Below are 26,199 nucleotides of genomic sequence, written 5' to 3' on the forward strand. Positions count from 1 at the left end.
GCCCTTCTGATCTTCATTCTCTATATATTACACACATGGAGAAGGTACCAGACAGGAATGCAGACACATGCAGTAAAGAGACACAGAGACAATTCAGTGCTATTGAATAACAACGTGTATTTTAAAATTCCTCCCCATCATTTTCTTCTTCAAATGAGTCAGTTCCCACTTCCTCATAGTCCTTCTCCAGTGCAGCCAAGTCCTCTCGGGCCTCTGCAAACTCCCCTTCCTCCATGCCTTCACCAACATACCAGTGCACAAATGCCCTCTTGGCATACATCAGATCAAACTTGTGGTCCAGCCTGGCCCAGGCCTCAGCGATGGCTGTGGTGTTGCTTAGCATGCAGACGGCACGTTGCACTTGGGCCAGGTCTCCCCCAGGAACTACAGTAGGAGGCTGATAATTGATGCCAACCTGGAAATAAGATTAAAGATGGAGGAGAAAGAGATACGAGGGATCAAGAGAGACAACAAAAATAAAATAAATGGGTTGAGAAGACATGGGATGGGGATCTCAACCACAGTATTGAAATTACCCTAATGGAAAATGTCATCCATGTTGCCTTTTTCTGGACTAACCCATTCTCAGCTATAGCACATGAGAACAAGGGAGAGCAACCAAAAATGGAGACTGGACCCCAAATGAAGGCGTTCAACCAAATCTCATTAAAATCATCCATGTTGTTTTTTCTCCCTTTTTAATGCAAACCAGCATCTTACTTGCTTTTCTTAACTGCTGCTGCTTACTGAGCCCGTAGCTATTCCACATGAACTAATACAGTAAGTATTTTCCATCTACAAATCTTCAAGTTTAGAGCCCATTAATACGTATGAGAAAAATAGATTTTTTTTTTATTATTGCTGTTGTCAGCATTGCTCTGGAAACTAGGTCTGTCCATGCTGCTGTCTAGCCAGCAGGGAGAGCATAAACACTTGTGTGATGACTGGTGAAACTGGAGTTTCTCAAAAAAAAAATCTGGTAAATGAAATATGAGTACTATATATCTCTGAGTTTTTGCTTTTAATTAAACATTGATAGTCCCCCCATCTGGACTTTTTCCAGACTGCCAGCTATGTGACTGCTTAAGAGGCTGTGTAAGTAGGATATGTAAATAGGACATGTGTAAACAGGCCATGTCCATTCTCCAAAGGACTAACTGAAGATTATATACACACACACACACACTTTTCCCTTTTCTTAGAAATGGAAAATGATCAAGAATTGAAATCACAATTTGGGTTGGACTACTTGGCAATGTCCCTTAACATACAGTATCAGTGTGTCTTTGTCCGTCTCACCTTGAAGCCTGTTGGACACCAGTCCACAAACTGGATAGTTCTCTTGGTCTTGATGGCAGCAATAGCTACGTTGACATCTTTGGGGACCACGTCACCGCGGTACAGCATGCAGCAGGCCATGTATTTTCCATGACGTGGATCACACTTCACCATCTGGTTGTTGGGTTCAAAGCAGGAACTGGTGATTTCTGCCACTGACAGCTGCTCGTGGTAGGCTCTCTCGGAGGAGATAATGGGTGCATATGTCATCAGGGGGAAGTGGATGCGAGGGTAGGGCACCAGGTTGGTCTGAAACTCTGTCAGATCCACATTGAGGGCACCATCGAAGCGCAGAGAGGCAGTGATTGATGAGACTATCTGGCTGATGAGACGGTTAAGGTTGGTGTAAGTGGGGCGCTCAATGTCCAAGTTGCGACGGCAGATGTCATAGATGGCCTCGTTGTCCACCATGAAGGCGCAGTCTGAATGCTCCAGGGTGGTGTGGGTGGTCAGGATGGAGTTGTATGGCTCCACTACGGCAGTGGAGACTTGAGGGGCTGGGTAGATGGCAAACTCCAGTTTGGACTTCTTGCCATAATCCAGGGAGAGGCGTTCCATCAACAAGGAGGTGAAGCCAGAGCCAGTGCCCCCACCAAAGCTGTGGAAAATCAGGAATCCCTGTAGCCCAGAACAGGCATCAGTCTAAAAAGCCAAACAGAGAACAAAAGGAATCAGTCTAAATCTCTGAGACTTCCATGAGTGCATCCTGAGATTGATGCTGGGACGTGTGTATCCAAAACACAGCACAGAGATCAGACCAGGTCTTCCTGGGAAAAGACTTGTTAACGCTCTCTCCTATGCTCTCCTTCAGCAGCCCAATCAATGAAATATAAATCAGACTCTGTCTATGGAGTTTATCTTGGTGAAATTCATACCTCTAGAATCTAGGTTTACTAAAACAGAAAGTGAACAGATATTTAACTAACTCCTCTCGCACCAAGATATATCAGTCTTGCGTTACTATTACCACAATAAAGTTAAAGGTTTTAATCCCAAGAACCACCTTTCAAGAGCATCTGTCTGACTGAGAGACCAACAGACCCTTTTCTCACTTGGACCAACAATGGAATCCCCATGGATCTGACGTTCTCAGCTCTGAACAAAGTACACTATCGGAAGCAAAAGGAGCTATCTGTTCCCCTTCTTTCACAACAACCTCAAGTCCTATTTCAAAAGTACTGGCACTTACCAGCTTACGGATACGATCAAGCACCAGATCAATGCTTTCTTTACCAATGGTGTAGTGACCACGAGCATAGTTATTAGCTGCATCCTCCTTTCCAGTGATCAGCTGTTCTGGATGGAAAAGCTGCCGGTAAGCACCGGCCCGCACTTCATCTGTCCAAGAAAGAGAAACTATGAGAGGCCTGGAATGGAGACACTCCAGTGTAGATGAGTTCTGTTGAACACTCATAGGGTTGCTAACTGGCTGTGTTGTATGATGTGAGGCAAGGAAGACCTGAGGGTTAGAAACAAACTTGGGTCTTCTTCTGTTTCAGGACACTGGTAGAAAGGGTAAGTCTGGCTTGACATAAGTAACTTGGCTCATTTCTTAATGGGCATAAGTGGGAAGGTGAATGGAAGGTTAAGTTGTAAATAGGGGCTTGACAAACAGTTTGCTGGAGTCAGGATGTCTCTGCTTGCCAAGATAAGCAACAACACCTTGATGCTAGGGACTATGGACAAGATAAACTTGGAAAGTAAAGATCAGGTTCCAGGTGAACAGCACAAGGACCGAGCATGCTCTACAGGTTTTGGTTCCTGCAGAGTAACCAATCCAATTCAAAACTGTGTGATTTGATGTATAGCAAATGAAATGTAATATGTAAAGGAAGAGGTGGCCTGTATCAGTGGCTTTCAGCCTTTCCAGACTAGCGTACCCCTTTCAGGAGCCTGATTTGTCTCGTTACCCCCAAGTTTCACCTCACTTAAAAACTACTTGCTTACAAAATCAGACATAAAATACAAAAGTGTCAGAGCACACTTACTCAAAAATGCTTATTTTCTCATTTTTACCATATAATTATAAAATAAATTAATTGGAGTATAAATATTGTACTTACATTTCAATGTATAGTGTATATAGAGCAGTATAACAAGTCTCTCTGTATGAAATTTTCGCTAGCGCTTTATGTAGCCTGTTGTAAAACTAGGCAAATATTTAGAAGGGTTAACTTATGCCCTAGAAGACCTTTGTGTACCCCATAGGCATACCCCTGGTTGAGAACCATTGGCCTGTGTGACTTTGGATGTGTGGTAGGCCCCAAACTCACCCCCCGATGCTTAAGTCTGATCAACTCAGCATAGCTTTGCTGTATTGCCAAATAAAGGAGCCTGAGTAATGAAATCCAGAGTCAAACATGGAAGTTGTACCCAGCCAGGGAAGAAATCACCTGTCTGTTCTGAGGACAAGCCATCAGAAAAGAGGGAGATTTGCAGGAGTAAAATGATGGTTTCCCCCCTAAAAAGGGGTGGGAAATTCTGAGGAAACCCACCCCTTCATTCTCCTGTCTTGGATCTGAGTAGGAGGAAAGCAACACCTAGACAGCAATGGAAAATATCACAAACAAAATCAGAGACTTAGACACTCTTTTACGAAGAGCAGATGCAAAACTAAGCGGATAGCTATTTAAGCATGGCACCTTATTGATCCAGGATGTTGAAAGATAGCAGCATCATTATCAAAGTTTAGTCTAGCTGAAGTTTCTACCCTAACTATCCTGTAGGTGTCTTCTCCTTACTGAGATAATGGAGTCATGAATAGAATCTGAGTACTTGTGGCACCTTAGAGACTAACAGGTTTCAGAGTAACAGCCGTGTTAGTCTGTATTCGCAAAAAGAAAAGGAGTACTTGTGGCACCTTAGAGACTAACCAATTTATTTGAGCATATGCTCAAAAAGCTTATGCTCAAATAAATTGGTTAGTCTCTAAGGTGCCAAGTACTCCTTTTCTTAGTGACTAACCAATTTATCTGAGCATAAGCTTTCGTGAGCTACAGCTCACTTCATCGGATGAAGTGAGCTGTAGCTCACGAAAGCTTATGCTCAGATAAATTGGTTAGTCTCTAAGGTGCCACAAGTACTCCTTTTCTTTTTGCGAATACAGACTAACACGGCTGTTACTCTGAAACCTGTCATGAATAGAATCTGACACTAAAAGTCTTAGGTTGACTAATTTTATCCCATCCTAGTGGTTAGACCAAGATACAAAGATGTAGTTGTTCCCGTGATACACTGGGGACTAGAGAAACACAACACTGACACACAAAAGGCGCTTCTCCATTCTCCAATGTTAATTCTATACTGACCTACTACAGTCGGTTCCAAGTCCACCATGACAGCACGTGGCACATGCTTTTCTGTGGCTGTTTCACTGAAAAATGTGTTAAAGGAGTCATCGTTGTTGACTTCTTTGGGCTGATTCTTGAAGGTGCCATCTGGCTGAATGCCATGCTCCAGACAGAAGAGTTCCCAGCATGCATTGCCAATCTGAACTCCAGCCTGGCCAACATGAATGGAGATGCACTCACGCTGTAGAGAGAGGGAGGAAAGGTCAGGAGAACCAAAGAACATCATTTCTTCTCCTCCTTCTTAACAGTTATTAGTGCCTGGTACATTGTTATTCAGATCTCTGAAATCAACCTCCACCTGGGTTGGTTTGCATCCCTAACACCATATATACAACAAGAAGCAGCGTATGCAAGGGCCCATAGAACTGCGTCTTAGCCACTGTTCTCTGTCTGCAGTAAAAGTTGCAAATGTTGATTGCAAATACGAAGATGAAAGTGTTTTGCCGCAGAGCTATGCAAGGAAATAAACAGCAAAGCACAAAGAAAACTGGAAATGTGCAGGCATGCACTTATGCCTGTGCACACCAGATACCTGCCCTCATGTACATGTATACACATACAAACGTAAAAATACATGCAAGTACACCACATGCTATCTTGCTCCTATCCAGACTATGATAAATTCCAGCTGAGGAGCATGTGCTAGATCCATTTATTTTTATTCCTAGCTGCGACCTGACACAGCACTGTGGCATTTTCCAGCCATATGTAACTCAAGAGGGGTGCAGTGTCTTCTGATCCCTTAACCCTCTTATGGCAGGCTGGGCTGGAGACTGAGAAGAACTGACATCAAGAAAAGAGTTGTGACTCTCCAAATGTGAAACAAATGTTCCTGAGCATTCCTAGATACCCATGGATTTATACCCTGCATGTTTAGATATGGCTCATCAATTGGCATCATCACATCATATTGAGAACACGTGCTTAAATATTTAATTGTGAACATAGTTATTACAATAGCAGACAGACACTTTAATTAGAGAACAGTAAAACAAAAAATAAAATAGTGATTACATGCTAAACAAAACAAATATTTCTTGCCCAGTAGTCTGCACAGGATTATGTATTTCAAAGGTCCATCTGGGAAAGCACTGCTATTGGATAGAATTAAGGCTACATTTTAGTCACAAATATTTTTAGTAGAAGTCATGGACAGGTCACAGGCAGTAAACAAAAATTCATGGCCCGTGACCAATCTATGACTTGTACTATATACCCCTGACTAAATCTTGCAGGGGGGGAACAGCCTGGGGTGTGCCACTGGTGCTTTTGAGGGGGCTGGTCCGGGACCTCCATGGGTGCTGGAGGGAGGGGTTTGCTGGGGCTGGCAGGCTCCCTACCCGGCTCCTTGCTGCTCCCCCGAAGCAGCAACATATCCCTCCCTCAGCTCCTACCTCCTCACGCTGCTCCCACCCCATAAGTGCCAGCTTTGCGGCTCCCGTTGGCCGGGAACCGTGGCCAATGGGAGCTGCGGGGGGCAGTGCCTGCAGGCAGAGGTAGCACATGGAGCTAGGAGCTGAGGGGTGGACATGTCGCTGCTTTTGGGGGGCCTCCCAAGGTAAACACCGCCCGAAGCCCTCACCCCCTCTTGCGCCCCAGCCCTGAGCCACCTCCCACACTCACCCAAATCCCTGCTGCCGCTGCTGGGGGGGCAGGAGGGCGGTGGCCCACTGTCTGAGTTGCACAGGTGGCCCCCAGCCAGCTGCACCAGCTGCTGCAGAAGTCACGGAGGTTCTAGAAAGTCACAGAATCCGTGACCTCTGTGACAAACTCACAGCCTTAGATATAATATGTGCAAACACAAGTTCAAGTAGCAAACACTTCTGAGCCAGTCTCAATTGCCATGACATGGGGTAAGGTGGGAGGCAGTCTTTCTAATAAAAGGAAGCAGTTCCAGATCATTCAGGGCTGTTAAGTGCAGTTCTGTTCTGAAGTAAGTTTGGAAACATAACATTATATGACTCCGTCTTTGTTGTCTCACTGATTCCGGTCAAATTTGTTCAGTTTACAAGTCAAAAGATATTTTTACTAACAGAATACTTAAATACTTAATTACTAAATATTCCTCCAGTGACATCTGTGAAGCAGTCTTCACAAGCTGAGATCCTGTTACATCTGTGAAACCCAACTGAAGATTTTTTTCAGAAGAGAACTGCATTTCAGAAGTCATCACGATCACCCTCAGTTGAACCCAGAAGTGCAAAGGAAGACTGAAAAGTGACTCCCAAAATTGCATTGTGGGAATACATGATTAATGTCCCTCAGTGGTCTCCATATCAAATTTGTTCAGTATACGTATAAGAGATGCCACCCCCAAGCCATAAACTCACCCACACGTCTGACAATCTTTCACAAGTGCCATCATATGTAATAGATTCCCCAGGCCAAATTCTGTTGTCAGGAGCACCTTACAGCCATGTTATCTTCCATGGAGTTGCACAAGTGTTTCTGAGGGTTTTATTTGAAGATGATGGGGTTGGACAGACACTGGGGTAGTTGAAGGTATAATCTGGGGATATTTAGGTGTCACTGGAGGTGTATTTTGACCTGGAGAATTTTAATTACTGGTGATATTGCACCGTAAAGAAAGACCCTAGCTTGTCTGTCGGATCCCAGTGTGAGTTTACAGGGCTGTGAGTTAGAAAAACAGTTTTCCTTGTAAACTGAGCAATTATGTTGTTGAATCAAAAGAGACAAAAAGCATGCCGAGCCCTTAATATGGTTATTACAGAGCAACTTGCAGACCAGAACCACATTTAAAAGCCTGTCCAGCATAACCCTCTGGAACCTTTCTGAGACAAAGCAGCAAACCCACCACAGAGCCACTCTTCTCAAGAAGCTACAGGTGAGTCAGCCTTTTAAACCTTTCCATTTCTTCACAGACTCACACACCTTGGGGATTGCTCCGAGAGACTTAGTAGTTTCATGGCTTAATTTATGACTGATAGAGACCACAGATCTGCTCCCCTCCCCACTATTCAGAGTTTTCAGTCCCTCTGATTTGAAATCCTGTCCATTTTCCTTTGAATATCTCAGCTCCTTGTCTCAGCCAGCCTGCTCTGATGACTTCCCGGTGTCAGAGGTGATCTGCACCAATCCCAGTTCTACCTCAGACCAGCTACAGTTTAGAAATGTTCTAACATGCAAGGACAAAAATGTCAATAAAAACAGGAGATTTGAAACCAGGGTTTTTGAAAGTAAACTGCTTTAAAATAGGTCAGTATAGCTTGAACAATGAAGAGCATAGTACTTCCTCAGAGTCCCTAGCATTGTAAACTGATCCCAATAGGATATTTAAATCCTGACCCTGTTCTCAACTCATATTTCAAATCTGTTCTCTAAGAGTCTGGGGCTCACATTTGCTCTTACTAACTGTGGATCTGATACAAAGTCCAAGTCAGTGGAAAGACTCTTATTGACTTCAGTAGGTTTTGGATCTGGCCTTCTATCCACACTGTTCTTTGATAAAATCAGACCCTGTCATGTTTGCAGTCATGTGGAGAACAATCTGGTGTAGGTCTTAACTGTACTGAGGTAGATTTAAATCCTCTAGCTGTATCTGTACTGTTATTTCTGAGATGTACTTGCTGCAGCAAGCCCAATTGTAAGATTAGGTCCACCTAAGTAGATGAGGCACCTGCACATGTGTGTATCCATGTGTGGTGGGAGTGGTCTCCAGAGCATAGCTCTATACCAGTGGAGAATAATGAAATTCTCAGGACCAAAATAAAACCCTCTTCCAGATGTAGATTGGTATGCAAGATGAGGTGGGATTTGCAGGTGAATTTATAAGAAGCCCTGAGAGATTTTAATGAATTTTCAAGAAACTCCCAATGATTAAATGCCTTGTTTATTTCCCATTTAAAAAGGAACATTCAAACACCTACAAGTCTAGAGGGATGAAAATCGTCTTTGGGTGGGGGGGGGTCTAAGTTAATTAAAAACACGCACAAAAATAAGCATTTTGTTAAGTATTTTTCTAAAATGATTTCTTTTGAGTTTAGAGGACTCTACAAATGATATGCAACTAACAAATCTCATACTGTTCAATATGAGAACCACTCTATGCTACTAAAAAGAAAGACATAGGATCATACGCAGAAGCCACTGAATAGTTAAGAGGTACAGAAGCAAATTAAAATCTTCATTGTACTTCCACTGATTTAACTGGAGTTCCAGTGAAGCTGAATTTGCCTCAGTCTGTTTTTCCCAGTCTGTATCTGACCCATTCTGAACCTCACATGCTCCCCCTTTACTTAGTGAGGTCAGTGTTCTGTGACACAAACTATTGATGATCACCAGAGGTCTGATGCCATAACTGGAGCTGTGGGCACCCTTGAAGTTGCCTTGGACCCACGGTGACGTGGGAATGCTCACATATTTTAAGACTGTAGAGTCCAAATGCCAGCTCTCTGGACTAATCAGGTGTAAATTTCTGTATTTTTAGTCTGGTTGTATTGCCTTTGTGATGGTTGAAGTGATGGATTGTGGAAAAAGTAGTGTTTGTGTCCATATACACAGAAGATGAATGAAGCCAACATTTTATTTGTTATGGTCATTTTCATGTTATCTGGATTTCCTAGTCTTTTTGTCTTCCTAGTCTGCCAGCATGGCTTTTTGTAAGAAAAAGGGATTGAATAGGAAGGGTTCATCCATCCTCAGATTTCCTCTTCTTCTACCTGCCCTTCTACAGCAGAGGGAGGTGCACCATATTAGGGCAAGTTCCAAGGCTTAAGGGTTTCAATCTGCCTCTTAAGGGATGGAGCAGAATAAAATGTCCAGATGTAGCACTTACCCAGCAGTAAAAAGGGTGCCATATTGCAAGGGTGGGGCCAGGATCACCCTGCCCATCCAGTGTAGCACAAGGAAGTCCTGACCAAGTCCGTCTCTGGTCTCACCCCCACTCTCCCCACCTCGAATCCAGACATTGAAGCAGAAAGCAATCTGAATCCTCCACCCCTCATCAAGCTTCACAATAGGGCAGATCTCCCTGACTCTTCCCACCCCCCAGAATCCTCCTGTTCCCTTGATGAGTGTGGAGTTCCCACAGTCCCCTCCTTACCATGCTGTCGCCAGTGGTGTTTGCTTCCCGTCTCAGTCAGCGGTAACAGCCTTTGATACTGCTCTCTCTGCTGTTTTATCACTCTGAGCTGATAGGTAGGAAGGGCCTAGGCCATGCACCAAACACCTGCTACTATCCTTCAGTGTCACAGTGCAGGGCAGGGAGTAGGTCACAATCCTCCCACCTCTGCGCTATTACATCACCAGCTCCTTACTAACACACACACACATACACACACAAAAGCCATCCCTACGCCCGGTAACCATATTCTTTCACTACAAATCCCTACATATACACTACATCTGAGTGTACACAGAATCAGCCCATATTCCACACACAAACACACTCTAATAATTCAAACCCTACACCACAGTATTCAATTACAATCCAAATTCAATATTCCCTCACAAATAACCGCTACATGCATCTGAGAATCATTCCTACCCTCCAGTGCCTGAGAACAAAAAAGTGTGAGAGAACAAATGAATGGGAAAGAGAGGGACAGAAAAATAGAGCAAGAAAGAGAGAGAGAGAGAATACATACATTTACCATTTTTTAAGAGTGCTATACCACAGAGTGGTCTTAGCTGTCGCCCAGTCCTTTCTATGGCTTCCCTTCTGTCCTTTCTCCCATCTGCCTCTCCTCTCATGTTCTGATTTACTTTTACTGCTTCTCTCTGGATATGCAGGCAGCTGGAACATCAGCAGTGCCGTGCAACATGAGGGCCACAGTCCAACTGATCTGCCCAAACAGAGAGAGAGAGAAATCACTTCTCATTGCAGTGTTTATAGCAAAGGAGTGGCTGGATGGGCAGATATACAAAGATACTTGTCTTGCTTCCAGTTACTGCTTTACTGTCTGCTGTTTCTATTCCAGGCTGAGCATAGGAAAGAGGACACCTGTCAGTGTCAGAGCTCAGGTTACAAGCAGTACAACACAGTTAACTCCTTAGGATCGGAAGACTCTACATTCCCGCCTTTCTTTAGAACCATACTGTTTACATTTAACATGACATTTAAACAATAACCATTTAAATACATAATTCCTAAACTTTAGGTTAAGAGTATACTACCTTCACCCAATACTGGTAAGTAAATTATTGAGCCTGTGTTGGCACCCAGCATCTAACTATATCTTCCTTCAATTCCACTCATAATTTTTTAGATATTTGAGGGGACTTCATATCTGTTTTGATCAATTTCCTTTTGTTTCTGGTACATACAGTCTACATTTTGGAACTCTATGTAAGTGTCCAAGTCTCCTTCCCCTGGTTTGACTATGGAGAGTTATATCTTTGGTTCAGTAAATGTTTTTACAAAGGAAGAATTCCATATGAGGTGTTCTTTCTATCAGTTTTTCTAAAGCTACTTGATTCCCATGTTTTTCCAGCAAACAATAAGGCTTTAGTGCAATGGCTGAAGAATAGTTAGTTCTGGTGTTCTTGTTCCAATGCAGCTCGGTTGGTCTCAAGAATTCTAGATCTAACTTGCTGTGGCGCTGACAGCTAGCCAGCTAAGGTCACACCCTCAAGGAAGTGTTAAATGTACCAAGTCACTTGTTAGAACAGAACAAAAGGGGATGTTATCACATTACCTGTACTTGGCATGTGCCCAGTAATTACAATTGCTTTAAATGCATGAAAGCTAGTGAAATGATAATGTTTTTGTCTTCACCTATTTCCTGTGATTGCTATCTTTGTTCTTACTTAACCTTAATATGTGTTGGGATAAGAGTTTACTTGATGTCACATTGTTCAGGAAAACTAATTGTCTGGATGTCTGTAACTAAATGTGTTATAGAATCATAGGACTGGAAGGGACCTCGAGAGGTCATCTAGTCCAGTCCCCTGCACTCATGGCAGGATTAAGTATTATCTCTAGACCGTCCCTGCACGTGTTTGTCCTACCTGCTCTTAAAAATCCCCAATGATGGAGATTCCACAACCTCCCTAGGCAATTTATTCCAGTGCTTAACCACTCTGACAGGAAGTTTTTCCTGATGTCCAACCTAAACCTCCCTTGCTGCAATTTAAGCCCATTGCTTCTTGTCCTATCCTGAGAGGTTAAGAAGAACAATTTTTCTCCTCTCCTTGTAACAACCTTTTATGTACATGAAAACTGTTATCATGTCTCCTCTCAGTCTTCTCTTCTCCAGACTAAACAAACCCAGTTTTTTCAGTCTTCCCTCATATGTTATGTTTTCTAGATCTTTAATATTTTTGTTGCTGTTAGACTCATAGACTATCAGAGTTGGAAGGGACCTCAGGAGATCATCTAGTCCAACCCCCTGCCCAAAGCAGGCACAATCCCCAATTTTTTTTGCCCCAGATCCCTAAATGGCCCCCTCAAGGATTGAACTCACAACCCTGGGTTTAGCCGGCCAATGCTCAAACCACTGAGCTATCCCTCCAATTTGTCCACATCTTTCCTGAAATGTGGTACCCAGAACTTGACACAATACTCCAGTTGAGGCCTAATCAATGCAGAGTAGAGCGGAAGAATTACTCCTCATGTCTTGTTTACAACACTCCTGCTAATACATCCCAGAATTATGTTTGCTTTTTTTGCAACAGCATTACACTGTTGACTCATATTTAGCTTGTGATCCACTATGACCCCCAGATCCCTTTCCATAGTACTCCTTCCTAGGCAGTCATTTCCCACTTTGTATGTGTGCAACTGATTGTTCCTTCCTAAGTGGAGTACTGTGCATTTGTCCTTATTGAATTTCATCCTATTTACTTCAGACCATTTCTCCAATTTGTCCAAATCATTTTGAATTTTTAATCCTATCCTCCAAAACACTTGCAATCCCTTTCAGGTTGGTATCATCCGCAAACTTTATAAGTGTACTCTCTATGCCATTATCTAAATCATTGATGAAGATATTGAACAGAACTGGACCCAGAACCGATCCCTATGGGACTCCACTCGTTATGCTCTTCCAACATTACTGTGAACCACTGATAACTACTTTCTGGTAACAATTTTCCAACCAGTTATACACCCACCTTGTAGTAGCTCCATCTAGGTTGTATTTCCCTAGTTTGTTTATGATAAGGTCATGCGAGACAGTATCAAAAGCCTTACTAAAGTCAAAATATACCATATCTACCGCTTTCCCGCCAATCCACAAAGCTTCTTACCCTGTCAAAGAAAGCTATCTGGTTGGTTTGACATGATTTCTTCTTGACAAATCCATGCTGACTGTTATTTATCACCTTATTATCTTCTAGGTGTTTGCAAATTGATTGCTTAATTATTTGCTCCATTATCTTTCCGGGTACAGAAGTTAAGCTGACTGGTCTGCAATTCCCAGGGTTGTCCTCATTTCCCTTTTTATAGATGGGCACTATATTTGCCCTTTTCCAGTCTTCTGGAATGTCTCCCGTCTTCCATGACTTTTCAAAGATAATTGCTAATGGCTCAGATATCTCCTCAGTCAGCTCCTTGAGTATTCTAGGATGCATTTCATCAGGCCCTGGTGATTTGAAGACATCTAACTTGTCTAAGTAATTCTTGACTTGTTCTTTCCCTATTTTAGACTCTGATCCTACCTCATTTTCACTGGCATTCACTATGTTAGACGCCCAGTCGCCACGAACCTTCTTGGTGAAAACTGAAAAGAAGTCATTAAGTGCCTCTTCCATTTCCACATTTTCTGTTGTCTTTTCCCCCTCATTGAGTAATGGGCTTACTCTGTCCTTGGTCTTTCTCTTGCTTCTAATGTATTTGTAGAATGTTTTCTTGTTTCCTTTTATGTCCCTAGCTAGTTTGATCTCGTGTGCCTTGGCTTTTCTAATTTTGTCCCTACATACTTTTGTTATTTGTTTATATTCATCCTTTGTAATTTGACCAAGTTTCCACTTTTTGTAGGACTCCTTTTTGAGTTTTAGATCATCGAAGATCTCCTGGTTAAGCCAGGGTGGTCTCTTGACATACTTCCTATCTTTCCTATGCAGTGGGATAGTTTGCTCTTGTAATCTTAATAATGTCTCTTTGAAAAACTGCCAACTGTCTTCAATTGTTTTTCCCCTTAGACTTGCTTCCCAAGGGATTTTACCTACCAACTTCCTGAGTTTGCTAAAGTCTGCCTTCTTGAAATCCAGTGTCTTTATTGTGCTTTTCTCCCTCCTACCATTCCTTAGAATCATGAACTCTACCATTTCATGATCACTTTCACCCACGTTGCCTTCCACTTCCAAATTCTCAACCAGTTCCTCCCTATTTGTCAAAATCAAATCTAGAACAGCCTCCCCCCAGTAGCTTTCTCCACCTTCTGAAATAAAGAAGTGTCTCCAATACATTCCAAGAACTTGTTGGATAATCTGTGTCCTGCTGTGTTATTTTCCCAACAAATGTCTGGGTAGTTTAAGTTCCTCATCACCACCACATCCTGTGCTTTGGATGATTGTGTTAGTTATTTAAAAAAAGCCTCATCCACCTCCTCTTCCTGGTTTGGTGGTCTGTAGTAGACCCTTACCGTGACATCATCCTTGTTTTTTACCCCTTTTATCCTTACCCAGAGACTTTCAACAAATCTGTCTCTTATTTCTATCTCAACCTCTGTGTCATAAATATAAAGGGAAGGGTAAACCCCTTTAAAATCCCTCCTGGCCAGAGGAAAACTCCTCTCACCTGTAAAGGGTTAAGAAGCTAAAGGTAACCTCGCTGGCACCTGACCAAAGTGACCAATGAGGAGACAAGATACTTTCAAAAGCTGGGAGGAGAGAGAGAAACAAAGGGTCTGTGTGTCTGTCTATATGCTGCTTTTGTCGGGGATAGGCCAGGAATGGAGTCTTAGAACTTTTAGTAAGTAATCTAGCTAGGTATGTGTTAGATTATGATTTCTTTAAATGGCTGAGAAAAGAATTGTGCTGAATAGAATAACTATTTCTGTCTGTGTATCTTTTTTGTAACTTAAGGTTTTGCCTAGAGGGATTCTCTATGTTTTGAATCTAATTACCCTGTAAGGTATCTACCATCCTGATTTTACAGAGGGGATTTCTTTACTTCTATTTACTCCTATTTCTATTAAAAGTCTTCTTGTAAGAAAACTGAATGCTTTTTCATTGTTCTCAGATCCAAGGGTTTGGGTCTGTGGTCACCTATGCAAATTGTTGAGGCTTTTTACCAAACCTTGTCCAGGAAGTGGGGTGTAAGGTTTTGGGAAGTATTTTGGGGGAAAGACGTTTCCAAATAGCTCTTCGCAGTAACCAGTATTTGTTTGGTGGTGGTAGCGGCCAATCCAAGGACAAAGGGTGGAATATTTTGTACCTTGGGGAAGTTTTGACCTAAGCTGGTAAAGATAAGCTTAGGAGGTTTTCATGCAGGTCCCCACATCTGTACCCTAGCATTCAGAGTGGGGAAGGAACCTTGACAACCTCAGTCCAAGTGTATACATTTTTAATATATAAGGCAACACTTCCTCCCTTTGTATGTCTCTGTAATTGGATGGCCCATCAACCATGACTGAAACCTTAGAACTTTAGATGAGATGGTTGTTAACTTCAAAGAATGGGTCATTGTGTAGGACAAGGGGAGATCTGCAAATTTTGTCTGTGTTGAGTCAACAAAACGAGAGCCTATGCTGTGCTAGGAACACCTGCCAAACTATTTTAGGCTTATCTTCTGTGGGAAGGATCTATAAAATACTGGATTCTGGAAATGATCCTTTAGCTCTCTGATCTATTTTGATGCTGTCAGAGGGCATCCCAGGTACAGAGCAGAGGTCCCCAAAGCCATTTTGGGCAGTCCTGAGACATTTATGGAGAACTAAGCAGAAACCCATCTCTGCTATCTCTGACTTACAAACTTTGACTCACCTGTTATTGAAAGGTTAAAAGCAGGTAATATACATAACTCTCATTTCTTTTTCTTAGCTAATAAATCTTTAGTTTACTAAAGAAATTGGTTATCAGTGTTGTTTTTGGTGTGTGATCCAAAGCATCCACTGACCTGGTGTAAGTGATCAATCCTTTGGGGTTGGAAGAACCTAATGTGTGGTGATTTCAATTTTAATAACCTTTCATCATAAAGTCCAGTTTGTGTGGGTGGCAAAAAGGGGCTGGAGAGCTTAAGGGGATTGTCTCTGGCTCCATGGTTAGACTAATACATAGTCTAGGAGTGCCCGTTTATTACTGGTTTGATGAAATCTAATTACAGAATATACCACCAGTTTGGGGTGTCCGCCCTCTTTTCTGACAGTCTGACCTGAGATTGGCTCTCTCAGTTGCAGTCACATACCAGGTACTATGACACTTGTCATCTGTGATTAATGTATTCTTGGTCTCAAAATTTCCACTGTTGTTTCTTTTGTGGTCTCTTTCTTGTTCAATACAGTCCTGTTCTGTTAAACCAGTTGAGACTCCTGGTATTTTGGTATGGAATCTCCTAACAAAGTGTAGCTCTGCTGGGTTTTTCCCAATGGTTGTATAGGATGTATGATGAGATGCCAAAAAATGTGGGCATTCATTTTTTGGATCCTTTTCTAAGCACTATTCTAAGTACTTTGCAAAGTGTTCTATTTTGACACCCATCGCATTGGCTTGAGACAAATGAGGTGTCACACCATGCAAAATACTATTATCCAGTAACAAACACCAAAATTCCTTGGACAAAAATTAAGAATCATTATCACTGAAAAAGAGTTTAGATATCCCATATCTTTCCACTATGTTCTCAAGGCTATTAAGAATGGTGATGGTTGTAGCCTTTTCACTATGGACACTTCCTGCTCCTGACAAGTATCAGGGGATAGCCATGTTAGTCTGTATCCACAAACCAACAAGAAGTCCGGTGGCACCTTAAAGTCCCTCTGCCATGTATATTGGCCAAACCGGACAGTCCCTACGTAAAAGAATAAATGGACACAAATCGGACATCAGGAATGGTAACATACAAAAGCCAGTAGGAGAATGCTTCAATCTTCCTGGACATTCTATAACAGATTTGAACATATATTTCATAAATATAACGGGAAGGGTAAACACCTTTAAATCCCTCCTGGCCAGAGGAAAAACCCTTTCACCTGTAAAGAGTTAAGAAGCTAAGATAATCTCACTGGCACCTGACCAAAATTTCCAAAGCTGGAGTGGGGCGGAAACAAAGGATCTCTCTCTGTCTGTGTGATGCTTTTGGTGGAACCAGAGCAGGAATGCAAGTCAGAACACCTGTAAAGAGTTATAAGCAATCTAGTTAGATATGAGTTAGATTCTGTTTTGTTTAAATGGCTGATAAAATAAGCTGTGCTGAATGGAATGTATATTCCTGTTTTTGTGTCTTTTTGTAACTTAAGGTTTAGCCTAGAGGGATTCTCTGTGTGTTGAATCTGATTACCCTGTAACATATTTACCATCCTGATTTTACAGAGGTGATTCTTTTACTTTTTCTTTAGTTAAAATTCTCTTTTAAGAATCTGATTGCTTTTTCATTGTTCTTAAGATCCAAGGGTTTGAGTCTGTGTTCACCAATGCAAATTGGTGAGGATTTTTATCAAGCCTTCCCCAGGAAAGGGGGTGTAGTGCTTGGGGGGATATTTTGGGGAGGGAGACGTTTCCAGGTGGGCGCTTCCCCTGTTCTTTGTGTAACACTTTGGTGGTGGCAGCTTTTAACCTAAGCTTGTAAGAATAAGCTTAGGGGGTCTTTCATGCAGGTCCCCACATGTGTACCCTAGAGTTCAGAGTGGGGAAGGAACCTTGACAGTATACTTGAACAAAAAAACTTCAGAAACAGACTTCAAAGAGAAACAGCAGAACTAAAATTCATTTGCAAATTTAACACCATTAATTTGGGCTTGAATAGGGACTGGGAGTGGCTGGCTCATTACAAAAGCAGCTTTGCCTCTCCTGGAATGGACACCTCCTCATCTATTATTGGCCCTGATCGAACTGGCCCTGTCAACACTGGTTCTCCACTTGTGAGGTAACTCCCTTCTCTTTATGTGTCAGTATATTTATGTCTGCATCTGTAATTTTCACTCCATGCATCTGAAGAAGTGGGGTTTTTACCCACGAAAGCTTATGCTCAAATAAATCTGTTAGTCTTTAAGGTGCCACTGGACTCCTTGTTGTTCCTGCCACTGTGAACAATAATCAACAAGAACCAACAAATGGCCCACCATGGCAACAGGGTATTAATGATATTTGTGTACTGGATATAAGTTTTGCCTTGGCCAAAGGCCCAATAATTGACAGGATGGACATGCAGCAGATGTGGGTTCTGCTTGTGTGTCTACACTTGGCCATCAACATTCCCCAGTGTGGTTTCATCCACACAACACTGGTAGCTCTTCATGTGCTAATTTTCAATGTCTGTTTGCAAAGCTCTTTGGGCACCACTATACAAGTTCACTTCAATGACTCCTTAATGTGTCTAAGGTGGATAATGTCTGGATCTCTTTCAGAAGCTGCCTCTACCCCTTAAGGAGGAAAAATGTGGGGAACAACAGCGTAAATTATAAAATAGACATATTCTGCTGCCGGATTACAAATTTTATTTGCTCTAGAGGGATAGCCTTGATAATGCATCAGCTGCACTGATGCATATACTCTGTTGGGATAAAATTTTGAATCAATATTGCAACAGCCTTAATTCCCATCTGTGACTTCTGGCAAAGGATTTTGATTTTGGTGTGTATATAATCTTGAGTGGTTTACTGTCTGTAATAAAACCAAATGCAGTCTCAAAGTGTCATTTTTGTCCACATACCCAAACAACGGCTAAAACCTTTTTCTCTGTTTGGGAGTGTCAGCACTCTGAATTTGAAAGTACCTTGCTTGTATAATATACAGCCTTTTAAGTCCTCCTGATCTTGGCCCAGTATAGCCCCTGAACCTACTGAACTTTCACTTTACTTTTGGCTGCAGGATTATTATATGCTAGCATGAGGGCACTGGTAAACTACGTATTTATCTCATGAAAGGCTGATAAACTTCTCTGTTGTCCAAATGCATGCTATTCTCTTGTAGGTCAATCAAGGGAAGGTCTACGCTACAGGGTTAAGTCGACCTAAGTTACGCAACTCCAGCTACGTGAATAACATAGCTGGAGTCAACGTACCGTAGGTCGACTTATTGCAGTGTCTACACAATGCTGGATAGATGGGAGAAACTCTCCCTTCGACTTATCTTATGTTTCTCGTTCCGGTTGAGTATCGTAATCGATGGGAGAGCGATCACCAGTCAATTTAGTGGGTTTTCATTAGACCTGCTAAATCAATCCCCGGTGGATCGATCGCCACAGCATCAATCCACGGTAAATGGAGACAAGCCCTGAATCAGGAATGGGCAACTGGTGGCCCGGGGACCACATCCAGCTTTCCAGCTTATATTTTACCTACCAACCAGGGCATAAAATCCTCTCTCTCATTCAGTGCACTGAAGAATAGAACTGCTCTGGGGATGAATCAGGGTCGTGTAGTAAAGGACACTTTGTCTATAGGACCCTTCCTCATTTGTATCAGGAGTTAGAAGGTCTGTAGTGAATGAGACAAGGAACTGCAGGAAGAGAAAGGACATTCTCATGTTTAAGGTAGTTGAATGCTGCCCTGGAGAATTGGATTCTATCCTTGCCTCTGCCACAAAGTTCCTATGTGACTCTGGGCAAGTCACTTAAATCAAACTTTTCATAGGTGGCCACTAACTGTGTGTTCCTCATTTTCAGGTTGCCCAGCTTGATATCCTGAGGTCTGATCTGCAGATGTGCTGAGCATTCAGAGCTACAACTGAAGTAGTGGGAGCTGTGCTTTGAACATATAAAGGTCTGTATAATGATAAGTCCTCTGAAGAATCAGGTCCTGGTCATCTCAAATTGGACTCCCAAAATTAGTGGAAAATGTTCGCCTAATCACTCTGTGCCTCAGTTTCCTATCTGTAAAATAGGGATTATGCCATCCCTTCAATTCACACAGTTGTTGTGAAAATAATTTAATGTGTGAAGCACTTTGATACTACAATGATAAGTGCATGAGAAAAGCCCATGAAGAAATGAATGATTCTGTCATCAGAAGAGGGTTTAATATTAAGTAAATAAGGCCAGGGACCACACATTAAAAAATTAAGAGAAAACAAAATATTGAATAGCTGCTGTGACAAAGTTCCTCCTCTGCCTTGGTGGGTCCTGCACTTATTGGCAGATTTTCTCACCTCAGAGGTTCACGGCAGTCCTCAGTTTGGCCACTTTCATGGCTCAAATCTGCCGTTCACTCAGTTAGCCTCATCACTGGCCAGCATGGGGAAAAGGAAGAAGAACAATCCCCGCAGTCTCTGCTGATCCACCTAGTGGATCAGGGAACAGGCCAGAAACCTTCCCCTCCGGTGGAACCCACAGTCCAGGTCAATTCCTCCGGTATCAAGTAGGGAGTTGGGGGAATGGAGGAATGGGGGGAACCTGGGCCCACCCTCTACTCCGGGTTCCAGCCCAGGGCCCTGTGGATTGCAGCTGTCTACAGCGACTCCTGTAACAGCTGCATGACAGCTACAATTCCCTGGGCTACTTCCCCATGGTCTCCTCCCAACATCTTCTTTATTCTCACCGCAGGACCTTCCTCCTGATGTCTGATAAAGCTTGTTCTTCTCAGTCTTCTAGTAGTACGCCTGCTCACTCTCAGCTTCTTGCACTTCTTGCTCCCAGCTCCTCACACGCACACCACAAACTGAAATGAGCTCCTTTTTAAACCTACGTGCCCTGATCACCCTGCCTGTCTTAATTGATTCTGGCAGCTTCTTGATTGGCTGCAGGTGTTCTAATCAGCCTGTCTGCCTTAATTGTTTCCAGAAAGTTCCTGATTGTTCTGGAACCTTCCCTGTTACCTTACCCAGGGAAAAGGGACCTACTTAACCTCGGGCTAATATATCTGCCTTCTCCTGTAGCCATCTGGCCTGACCCTGTCACACTGCTCATTAAGTGAGTACTGTCCATCCTGTGCACTGAATGAGGCAGGGGCCCTGTGGGAAAAATAGGATGTGATCATGTAATTAAAGACAGTATCATAATGCATATGGACAAGGGGGGATGAATTCAGGTAGCACAGGCCATCTTAATTATGGCATTTCTTAACTTTGGAGTGGTCAACTTTGCAACCTTAATGTTTTTGTGCATGATTTCTAAAAATATATCCTGAAGCCTTTCACTATTAATCTCTTTCTACATCTCTGTTTTCTATCCGTTGATCGTGAGGGAAGTGACAATGTCATGATTAAAAACTCGTTATTTATTTGTTTTAATAGTTGTTTATTTACTATCCAACTTTTTCAGTTAATCTGCTTAGGTTAGAGAAGTGTGGCTTCCCCTTTGTAAACGCCATCTTGCTTTGACTCCATCAGGTTAAACCGCTTTTATTATTTTGCATGTAAATGATCATGAATGAAGACTAGTGTCAGACATATTTTTTTAACGTTGATAATAACGAATACGTGAACATTTAAAAATCATGGGCATGATTCTTCTTTACATTAAGGCTATTTTTTATGCTCTAGTGTAATAAGGGATCCAAAAGGGAGGATAAATCTAACTTTAAGGCCCTTTACAGCACAAAAACAGTATAAAGGGCACTTAATATAAAGGAGAAATCAGACCTTTTGTCATTTGCAAAAGCCCTATCCGAGGCATTTACAAAGTTTTCAGAAAGCTACAACAAGGAGTCCTACATCAAATGTTTGAAAGAGCAGGAAATAGTATGAGGGGTCTCATAGCATTGTAAACTAGGAAGGCTTTATTGACTTATCTTCCAACTAATTTGAACCTATGGATAAGCATTGCTGCTCAGTAACATTGGTTCCTGCAATAGCAATCCTTTAGCTTTTCACAGTCTCACTGCCACAACTGTATATAGCATTTTAAAGCAAATATTACAAATAAAACTTGTCAAATAATGATATTGGAGATGCATGAGTGAATCCTTAGATTAGTAAAATATAGTAAATATTATATTATAATACAGTGGGGCTCGGCTCAAAAAGAAACTTTCTCCCAGGGTGCATTGGCATAGTATCTAAGGTTTGTTGGAATTATGATTTAGGAGGAGGTGGACATATCTCATATCATCATTGTCCTGTGATTTGAGGGGTAGGAAAGAGCATTCTTGGAACATAGACCTCGTAATATTCAGTCTATGAGAACTGTTGTGTGTATAAAACAAACAGAAATGCAGACACATGCAATAAAGAAACACAAAGACAATCCTGCGTGCAGCAAGGGGCAACGTGTATTTCAAAATTCCTCCCCGTCATTTTCTTCTCCAAATGAGTTTGTTCCCACTTCGTCATAGTCCTTCTCCAGTGCAGACAAGTCCTCTCGGGCCTCTACAAACTCCCCTTCCTCCATGCCTTCACCAACATACCAGTGCACAAATGCCCTCTTGGCATACATCAGATCAAACTTGTGGTCCAGCCTTGCCCAGGCCTCAGCGATGGCTGTAGTGTTGCTTAGCATGCAGACGGCACGTTCCACTTGGGCCAGGTCTCCTCCGGGTGTTATTGTGGGAGGCTGGTAATTGATTCCAACCTGGTAATAAGAACAAGAAAGATGGACGAAAAAGTGAGGGAGAAAAGAAGGATCCAGAGAGACAACAAAAGTCAAATAAATATGGTGGAAAAGTTGGAGTAGCCTAAAACGTGGTTGGCAAGAGAGGGGTTAGGGGGCTGAAACCACAGTATTAAATTACCATAATGGCAAAGGTCATCCATGTTGCCCTTTTTGGACTATTCATTTCTCAGTGATAACCCATGAGAAAACAAGGGAGAGCAACCAAAACTGGACATGAGATCAGGGAGCACAGAGACATTGTAATCATCACTACAATCATCTTTATCTTTTTCCTTTTAATGAACACCAGCATCTTACTTCCTTTTTTTAACTGCTGCTGTTGCTTACTGAACTCACAGCTATTCCGTATGAACTAATACAGTAAGTATTTTCCATCTACAAATCTTCAAATTTAGAGCCCATTAATACGTATGAGAAAAATAGATAAATTTTTCCATCTATTGCTTTTGACAGCTTTGCTCTGGAAATCAGGCCGGTCAGTGCTGCTACATAGGCAGTAAGGGGAGCATAGAATGTGTGGAGAATTATGTGAAACTGGAGGCTCTTTAAAAAAAAGAATTTTCACAGAGAAATGCTCCTAATGTTTAATTTACCAGAATTTATTCTCGTTTTTAACAAAATATATTACTAGTCTAGAGAACAATCTCCCCATCTGCTAAACACTTTAACTCTCATAGAGTTGACATTTGCCAGACTGCCAGCTACGTGACTGCTTAAGAGGCTGTGTAAGTAGGATATGTCCATTCTCCAAAGGACTAACTGAAGATTACACACACACACTCACTTCTAACCATTCCCTTTTCTCACAAATGGAAAATGTTCAAGAGTTGAAATCACAATTTGGGTTGGACTACTTGGCAATGTCCCTTAATACACAGTACCAGTGTGTCTTTGTCCCTCTCACCTTGAAGCCTGTTGGACACCAGTCCACAAACTGGATAGTTCTCTTGGTCTTGATGGCAGCAATAGCTACGTTGACATCTTTGGGGACCACGTCACCGCGGTACAGCATGCAGCAGGCCATGTATTTTCCATGACGTGGATCACACTTCACCATCTGGTTGTTGGGTTCAAAGCAGGAACTGGTGATTTCTGCCACTGACAGCTGCTCGTGGTAGGCTCTCTCGGAGGAGATAATGGGTGCATATGTCATCAGGGGGAAGTGGATGCGAGGGTAGGGCACCAGGTTGGTCTGAAACTCTGTCAGATCCACATTGAGGGCACCATCGAAGCGCAGAGAGGCAGTGATTGATGAGACTATCTGGCTGATGAGACGGTTAAGGTTGGTGTAAGTGGGGCGCTCAATGTCCAAGTTGCGACGGCAGATGTCATAGATGGCCTCGTTGTCCACCATGAAGGCGCAGTCTGAATGCTCCAGGGTGGTGTGGGTGGTCAGGATGGAGTTGTACGGCTCCACTACGGCAGTGGAGACTTGAGGGGCTGGGTAGATGGCAAACTCCAGTTTGGACTTCTTGCCATAATCCAGGGAGAGGCGTTCCATCAACAAAGAGGTGAAGCCAGAGCCAGTGCCCCCACCAAAGCTGTGGAAAATCAGGAATCCCTGTAGCCCAGAACAGGCATCGGTCTGAAAAGCCAAACAGAGAACAAAAGGAATCAGTCTAAATCTCTGAGACTTCCTTGAGCACATCCTGAGATTGATGCCGGGACGTGTGTAACACAGCACGGAGATCACACCAGGTCTTCCTGGGAAAGGACTCGGTAACACCCTCTCACATAATGGTGTAAGCTCCATAGGTATCACTTCTAGTTTGCTGTTACAGTGACAAATGTAAAGTATTTAAGCTGCAGGAACCTACATTTTAGGCTTCTGTCTGAATCTTCCGTCCCTCTGGGAACTGACCTACCATCCAATCTGACCTACAATACAATCAGCCTCTACTACGAACCAATGACACTATTGGGAGCAAAACAAGAGCTTCCAATTGACATATATGTCCTATTCACCTAGTTCTGCCACCAACCCCAAATTTTGTTTCTGATGTACTATCACTTACCAGTTTACGGATACGATCTAATGCCAAGTCAATTCTGTCTTTGCCAATGGTATAGTGACCACGGGCATAGTTATTAGCTGCATCTTCCTTTCCAGTGATCAGCTGTTCTGGATGGAAAAGCTTCCGGTAAGTGCCAGTCCGCACTTCATCTGTCCAAGAAAGAGAAACCATAAGAAGCCTTGAATGGACATACTCCAATTTTGATGATTTTTGTTCAACACCCCAAACAGTTGTTAATTGGCAGTGCTGTTTGTTGGCAGGCACGTGACATGGGAGAGCAGGGTGTTAGAAATATCCTTGAGTTTGTACAAAAATGAAGGTGTGTCACGGAGATGATGCTCTCTAAGTTCTGAAGGGAGAAGTGAATGTTGCTTTATAAACCAGTCTCTTTCTCTTAGCAGAGTTAGCCAATTTAAGGAATGACTTGTGCTTGGCCAGGGATGAAATCACCTGACCAGAGGGCAAGTCATCAGACAAGAGAAGAGACTTGCAGATAAAAGGGATGGGAAATTCTCAGGAAACACCTTCCACCAGCAGCAGCTTCTCTTGTCTCCAGTCTGAACAACGCCCAAATGGCAAAGGAAAATATCACCCCAAACAAGATCAGAGTTAGAGGATCTTATGAGGAGAGGTACACTTAGCCATACTTAGCAATGATAACCGTCTGACTGAGCTGATAGCAAGGTGGGGCACTTATGGGAAAGTGTAGTCAGTGTTCTCCCCTTCTCCCATCAGTAGACTTAATTTCCTTTGAGAGATGAGTGTTTATAACTGCCGGACATTAAAAGCCTGAAATAGGTTAGTTTTATCCGAGTTATGGGGTCATATTGAAATGCAAAGAAGGGATTGCCCCACCAATATGCTGGAGACAGCTAGACCCCAACCCTGACCCACATAAGAGTAGAATCTTTTCCATTTTCCATTGTTAATTCTATACTGACCTACTACAGTTTGCTCCAAGTCTACCATAATAGCCCGTGGCACATGTTTTCCTGTGCCTGTCTCTCTGAAAAATGTGGCAAAGGAGTCATCATCGTTGACCTTGTTGGACTGATTCTTGAAGGTGCCATCTGGCTGAATGCCATGTTCCAGACAGAAAAGTTCCCAGCATGCATTGCCAATCTGAACTCCAGCCTGGCCAACATGAACAGAGATGCACTCACGCTGTAGGGAGAACAGAGCACAGGTCAGAAGAATTAATACACATCAACCCTTCTTCCTCCTGATAGTCACATATGCTTGTCATAGCTGCATTCAGAAATCTCAAACCAACCTCTAACCTTGACTGGTTTGGAGTCTCCAACCTCACATACCCAACTGGAACTGGTGTGCACATAGACCCATGGAACTGGGGCCTAGCCTTTGTTCTTTGCCTGTTGTAGAAGTTCCAACTCTTATTTACAAATAGGATGGTGAATGTATTTTTCTGCAGAGCTACACAAGGACATAAATAGCAAATCACAAAGAAATGTGGAGCTTTTCAGGCATGCACACACATACCTGTGTCCACCAAATACATGCCCTCGTGTATTTGCATACCCATATGCACACAAACATGTAAACACTATGACAGATCCCAAATGAACAGCACGTGCAAGGTCCATTTATTTTTATTCTTGGCTGGGACCTGACACAGTATGCAGCATTTTCTAACTATATATAACTCAAGAGGGGTGAGGTGTCTTCTGTGCTATTAGCCCTCAACTGGGAGACTGGACTGGAGGATGGGAAAACCTGCTTTCATCAGTGCCCAGCTCAAGCAGTTGTTGACTCAGCCTCATTCCCTTGGCACTTAAGATCCTTAACATGTGAAAACTAATCTCCTGAGAGCTCATATTCACACACGTGCAGGTGTGCACCCTGCACATTTCGACATGGCTGTGCAGCA

General features: G+C 42.7%; 3 protein-coding genes and 1 long non-coding RNA gene across 10 annotated transcripts in view; 1 reads left to right on the forward strand and 3 right to left on the reverse strand.

Moving 5' to 3' along the window:
- The window catches only part of LOC144270467 (uncharacterized), a 61,790-nt gene that overhangs the window by 10,765 nt on the left and 24,826 nt on the right, over window positions 1–26,199 (forward strand). For 5 of the 7 annotated variants that reach the window (XR_013347165.1, XR_013347168.1, XR_013347162.1 and 2 more), the window contains exon 3: window positions 19,414–19,510. This is a non-coding gene — a long non-coding RNA (uncharacterized LOC144270467). Of the gene's footprint in view, window positions 1–7,419; window positions 7,534–15,915; window positions 16,000–19,413; window positions 19,511–26,199 lie in introns of all 7 variants that reach the window. The other 2 variants (XR_013347166.1, XR_013347164.1) reach the window with 2 other exon arrangements.
- Window positions 122–6,858, reverse strand: LOC144258512 (tubulin alpha-8 chain). The gene is made up of 5 exons (XM_077806838.1): window positions 6,745–6,858; window positions 4,647–4,869; window positions 2,528–2,676; window positions 1,300–1,980; window positions 122–415 (listed from the first exon to the last, which is right to left on the reverse strand). The coding sequence occupies exons 1-5, from the start codon at window positions 6,856–6,858 to the stop codon at window positions 122–124; spliced, it is 1,461 nt and encodes a 486-aa protein (XP_077662964.1).
- Window positions 20,959–25,409, reverse strand: LOC144270445 (tubulin alpha-8 chain-like). Its single transcript, XM_077826925.1, has 4 exons — window positions 25,253–25,409; window positions 24,312–24,460; window positions 23,201–23,881; window positions 20,959–22,254 (listed from the first exon to the last, which is right to left on the reverse strand). Exons 1-4 carry the CDS (start codon window positions 25,278–25,280, stop codon window positions 21,961–21,963), a joined length of 1,152 nt encoding a protein of 383 aa, XP_077683051.1. The 5' UTR covers window positions 25,281–25,409; the 3' UTR covers window positions 20,959–21,960.
- The window catches only part of PEX26 (peroxisomal biogenesis factor 26), a 30,143-nt gene continuing 29,310 nt past the window's right edge, over window positions 25,367–26,199 (reverse strand). Inside the window, exon 5 of the mRNA XM_077826942.1 lies at window positions 25,367–25,475. Coding sequence (XP_077683068.1) covers window positions 25,471–25,475 — 5 coding nt within the window. The 3' untranslated portion in view covers window positions 25,367–25,470. The remainder of the gene's footprint in view (window positions 25,476–26,199) is intronic.

This window comes from Eretmochelys imbricata, chromosome 1 (genome assembly GCF_965152235.1).
Source record: "Eretmochelys imbricata isolate rEreImb1 chromosome 1, rEreImb1.hap1, whole genome shotgun sequence".
Taxonomy (NCBI): Eukaryota; Metazoa; Chordata; order Testudines; family Cheloniidae; genus Eretmochelys; species Eretmochelys imbricata.

What these genes read in the sequence shown, in the direction of transcription:
- LOC144258512 (XM_077806838.1), bottom strand. Translation starts at nt 6,858, where the DNA reads ATGACTTCTGAAATGCAGTTCTCTTCTGAAAAAAATCTTCAGTTGGGT. An exon ending in CTTGGAACCGACTGTAGTAG is followed by an intron (nt 2,677 to 4,646) that starts GTCAGTATAGAA and finishes TTTCTTGGACAG; the next exon opens with ATGAAGTGCGGGCCGGTGCT. An exon ending in GGTGTCCAACAGGCTTCAAG is followed by an intron (nt 416 to 1,299) that starts GTGAGACGGACA and finishes TCTTATTTCCAG; the next exon opens with GTTGGCATCAATTATCAGCC.
- LOC144270445 (XM_077826925.1), bottom strand. Translation starts at nt 25,280, where the DNA reads ATGGTAGACTTGGAGCAAACTGTAGTAG. An exon ending in TAGATCGTATCCGTAAACTG is followed by an intron (nt 23,882 to 24,311) that starts GTAAGTGATAGT and finishes TTGGCTTTTCAG; the next exon opens with ACCGATGCCTGTTCTGGGCT. An exon ending in GGTGTCCAACAGGCTTCAAG is followed by an intron (nt 22,255 to 23,200) that starts GTGAGAGGGACA and finishes TCTTATTACCAG; the next exon opens with GTTGGAATCAATTACCAGCC.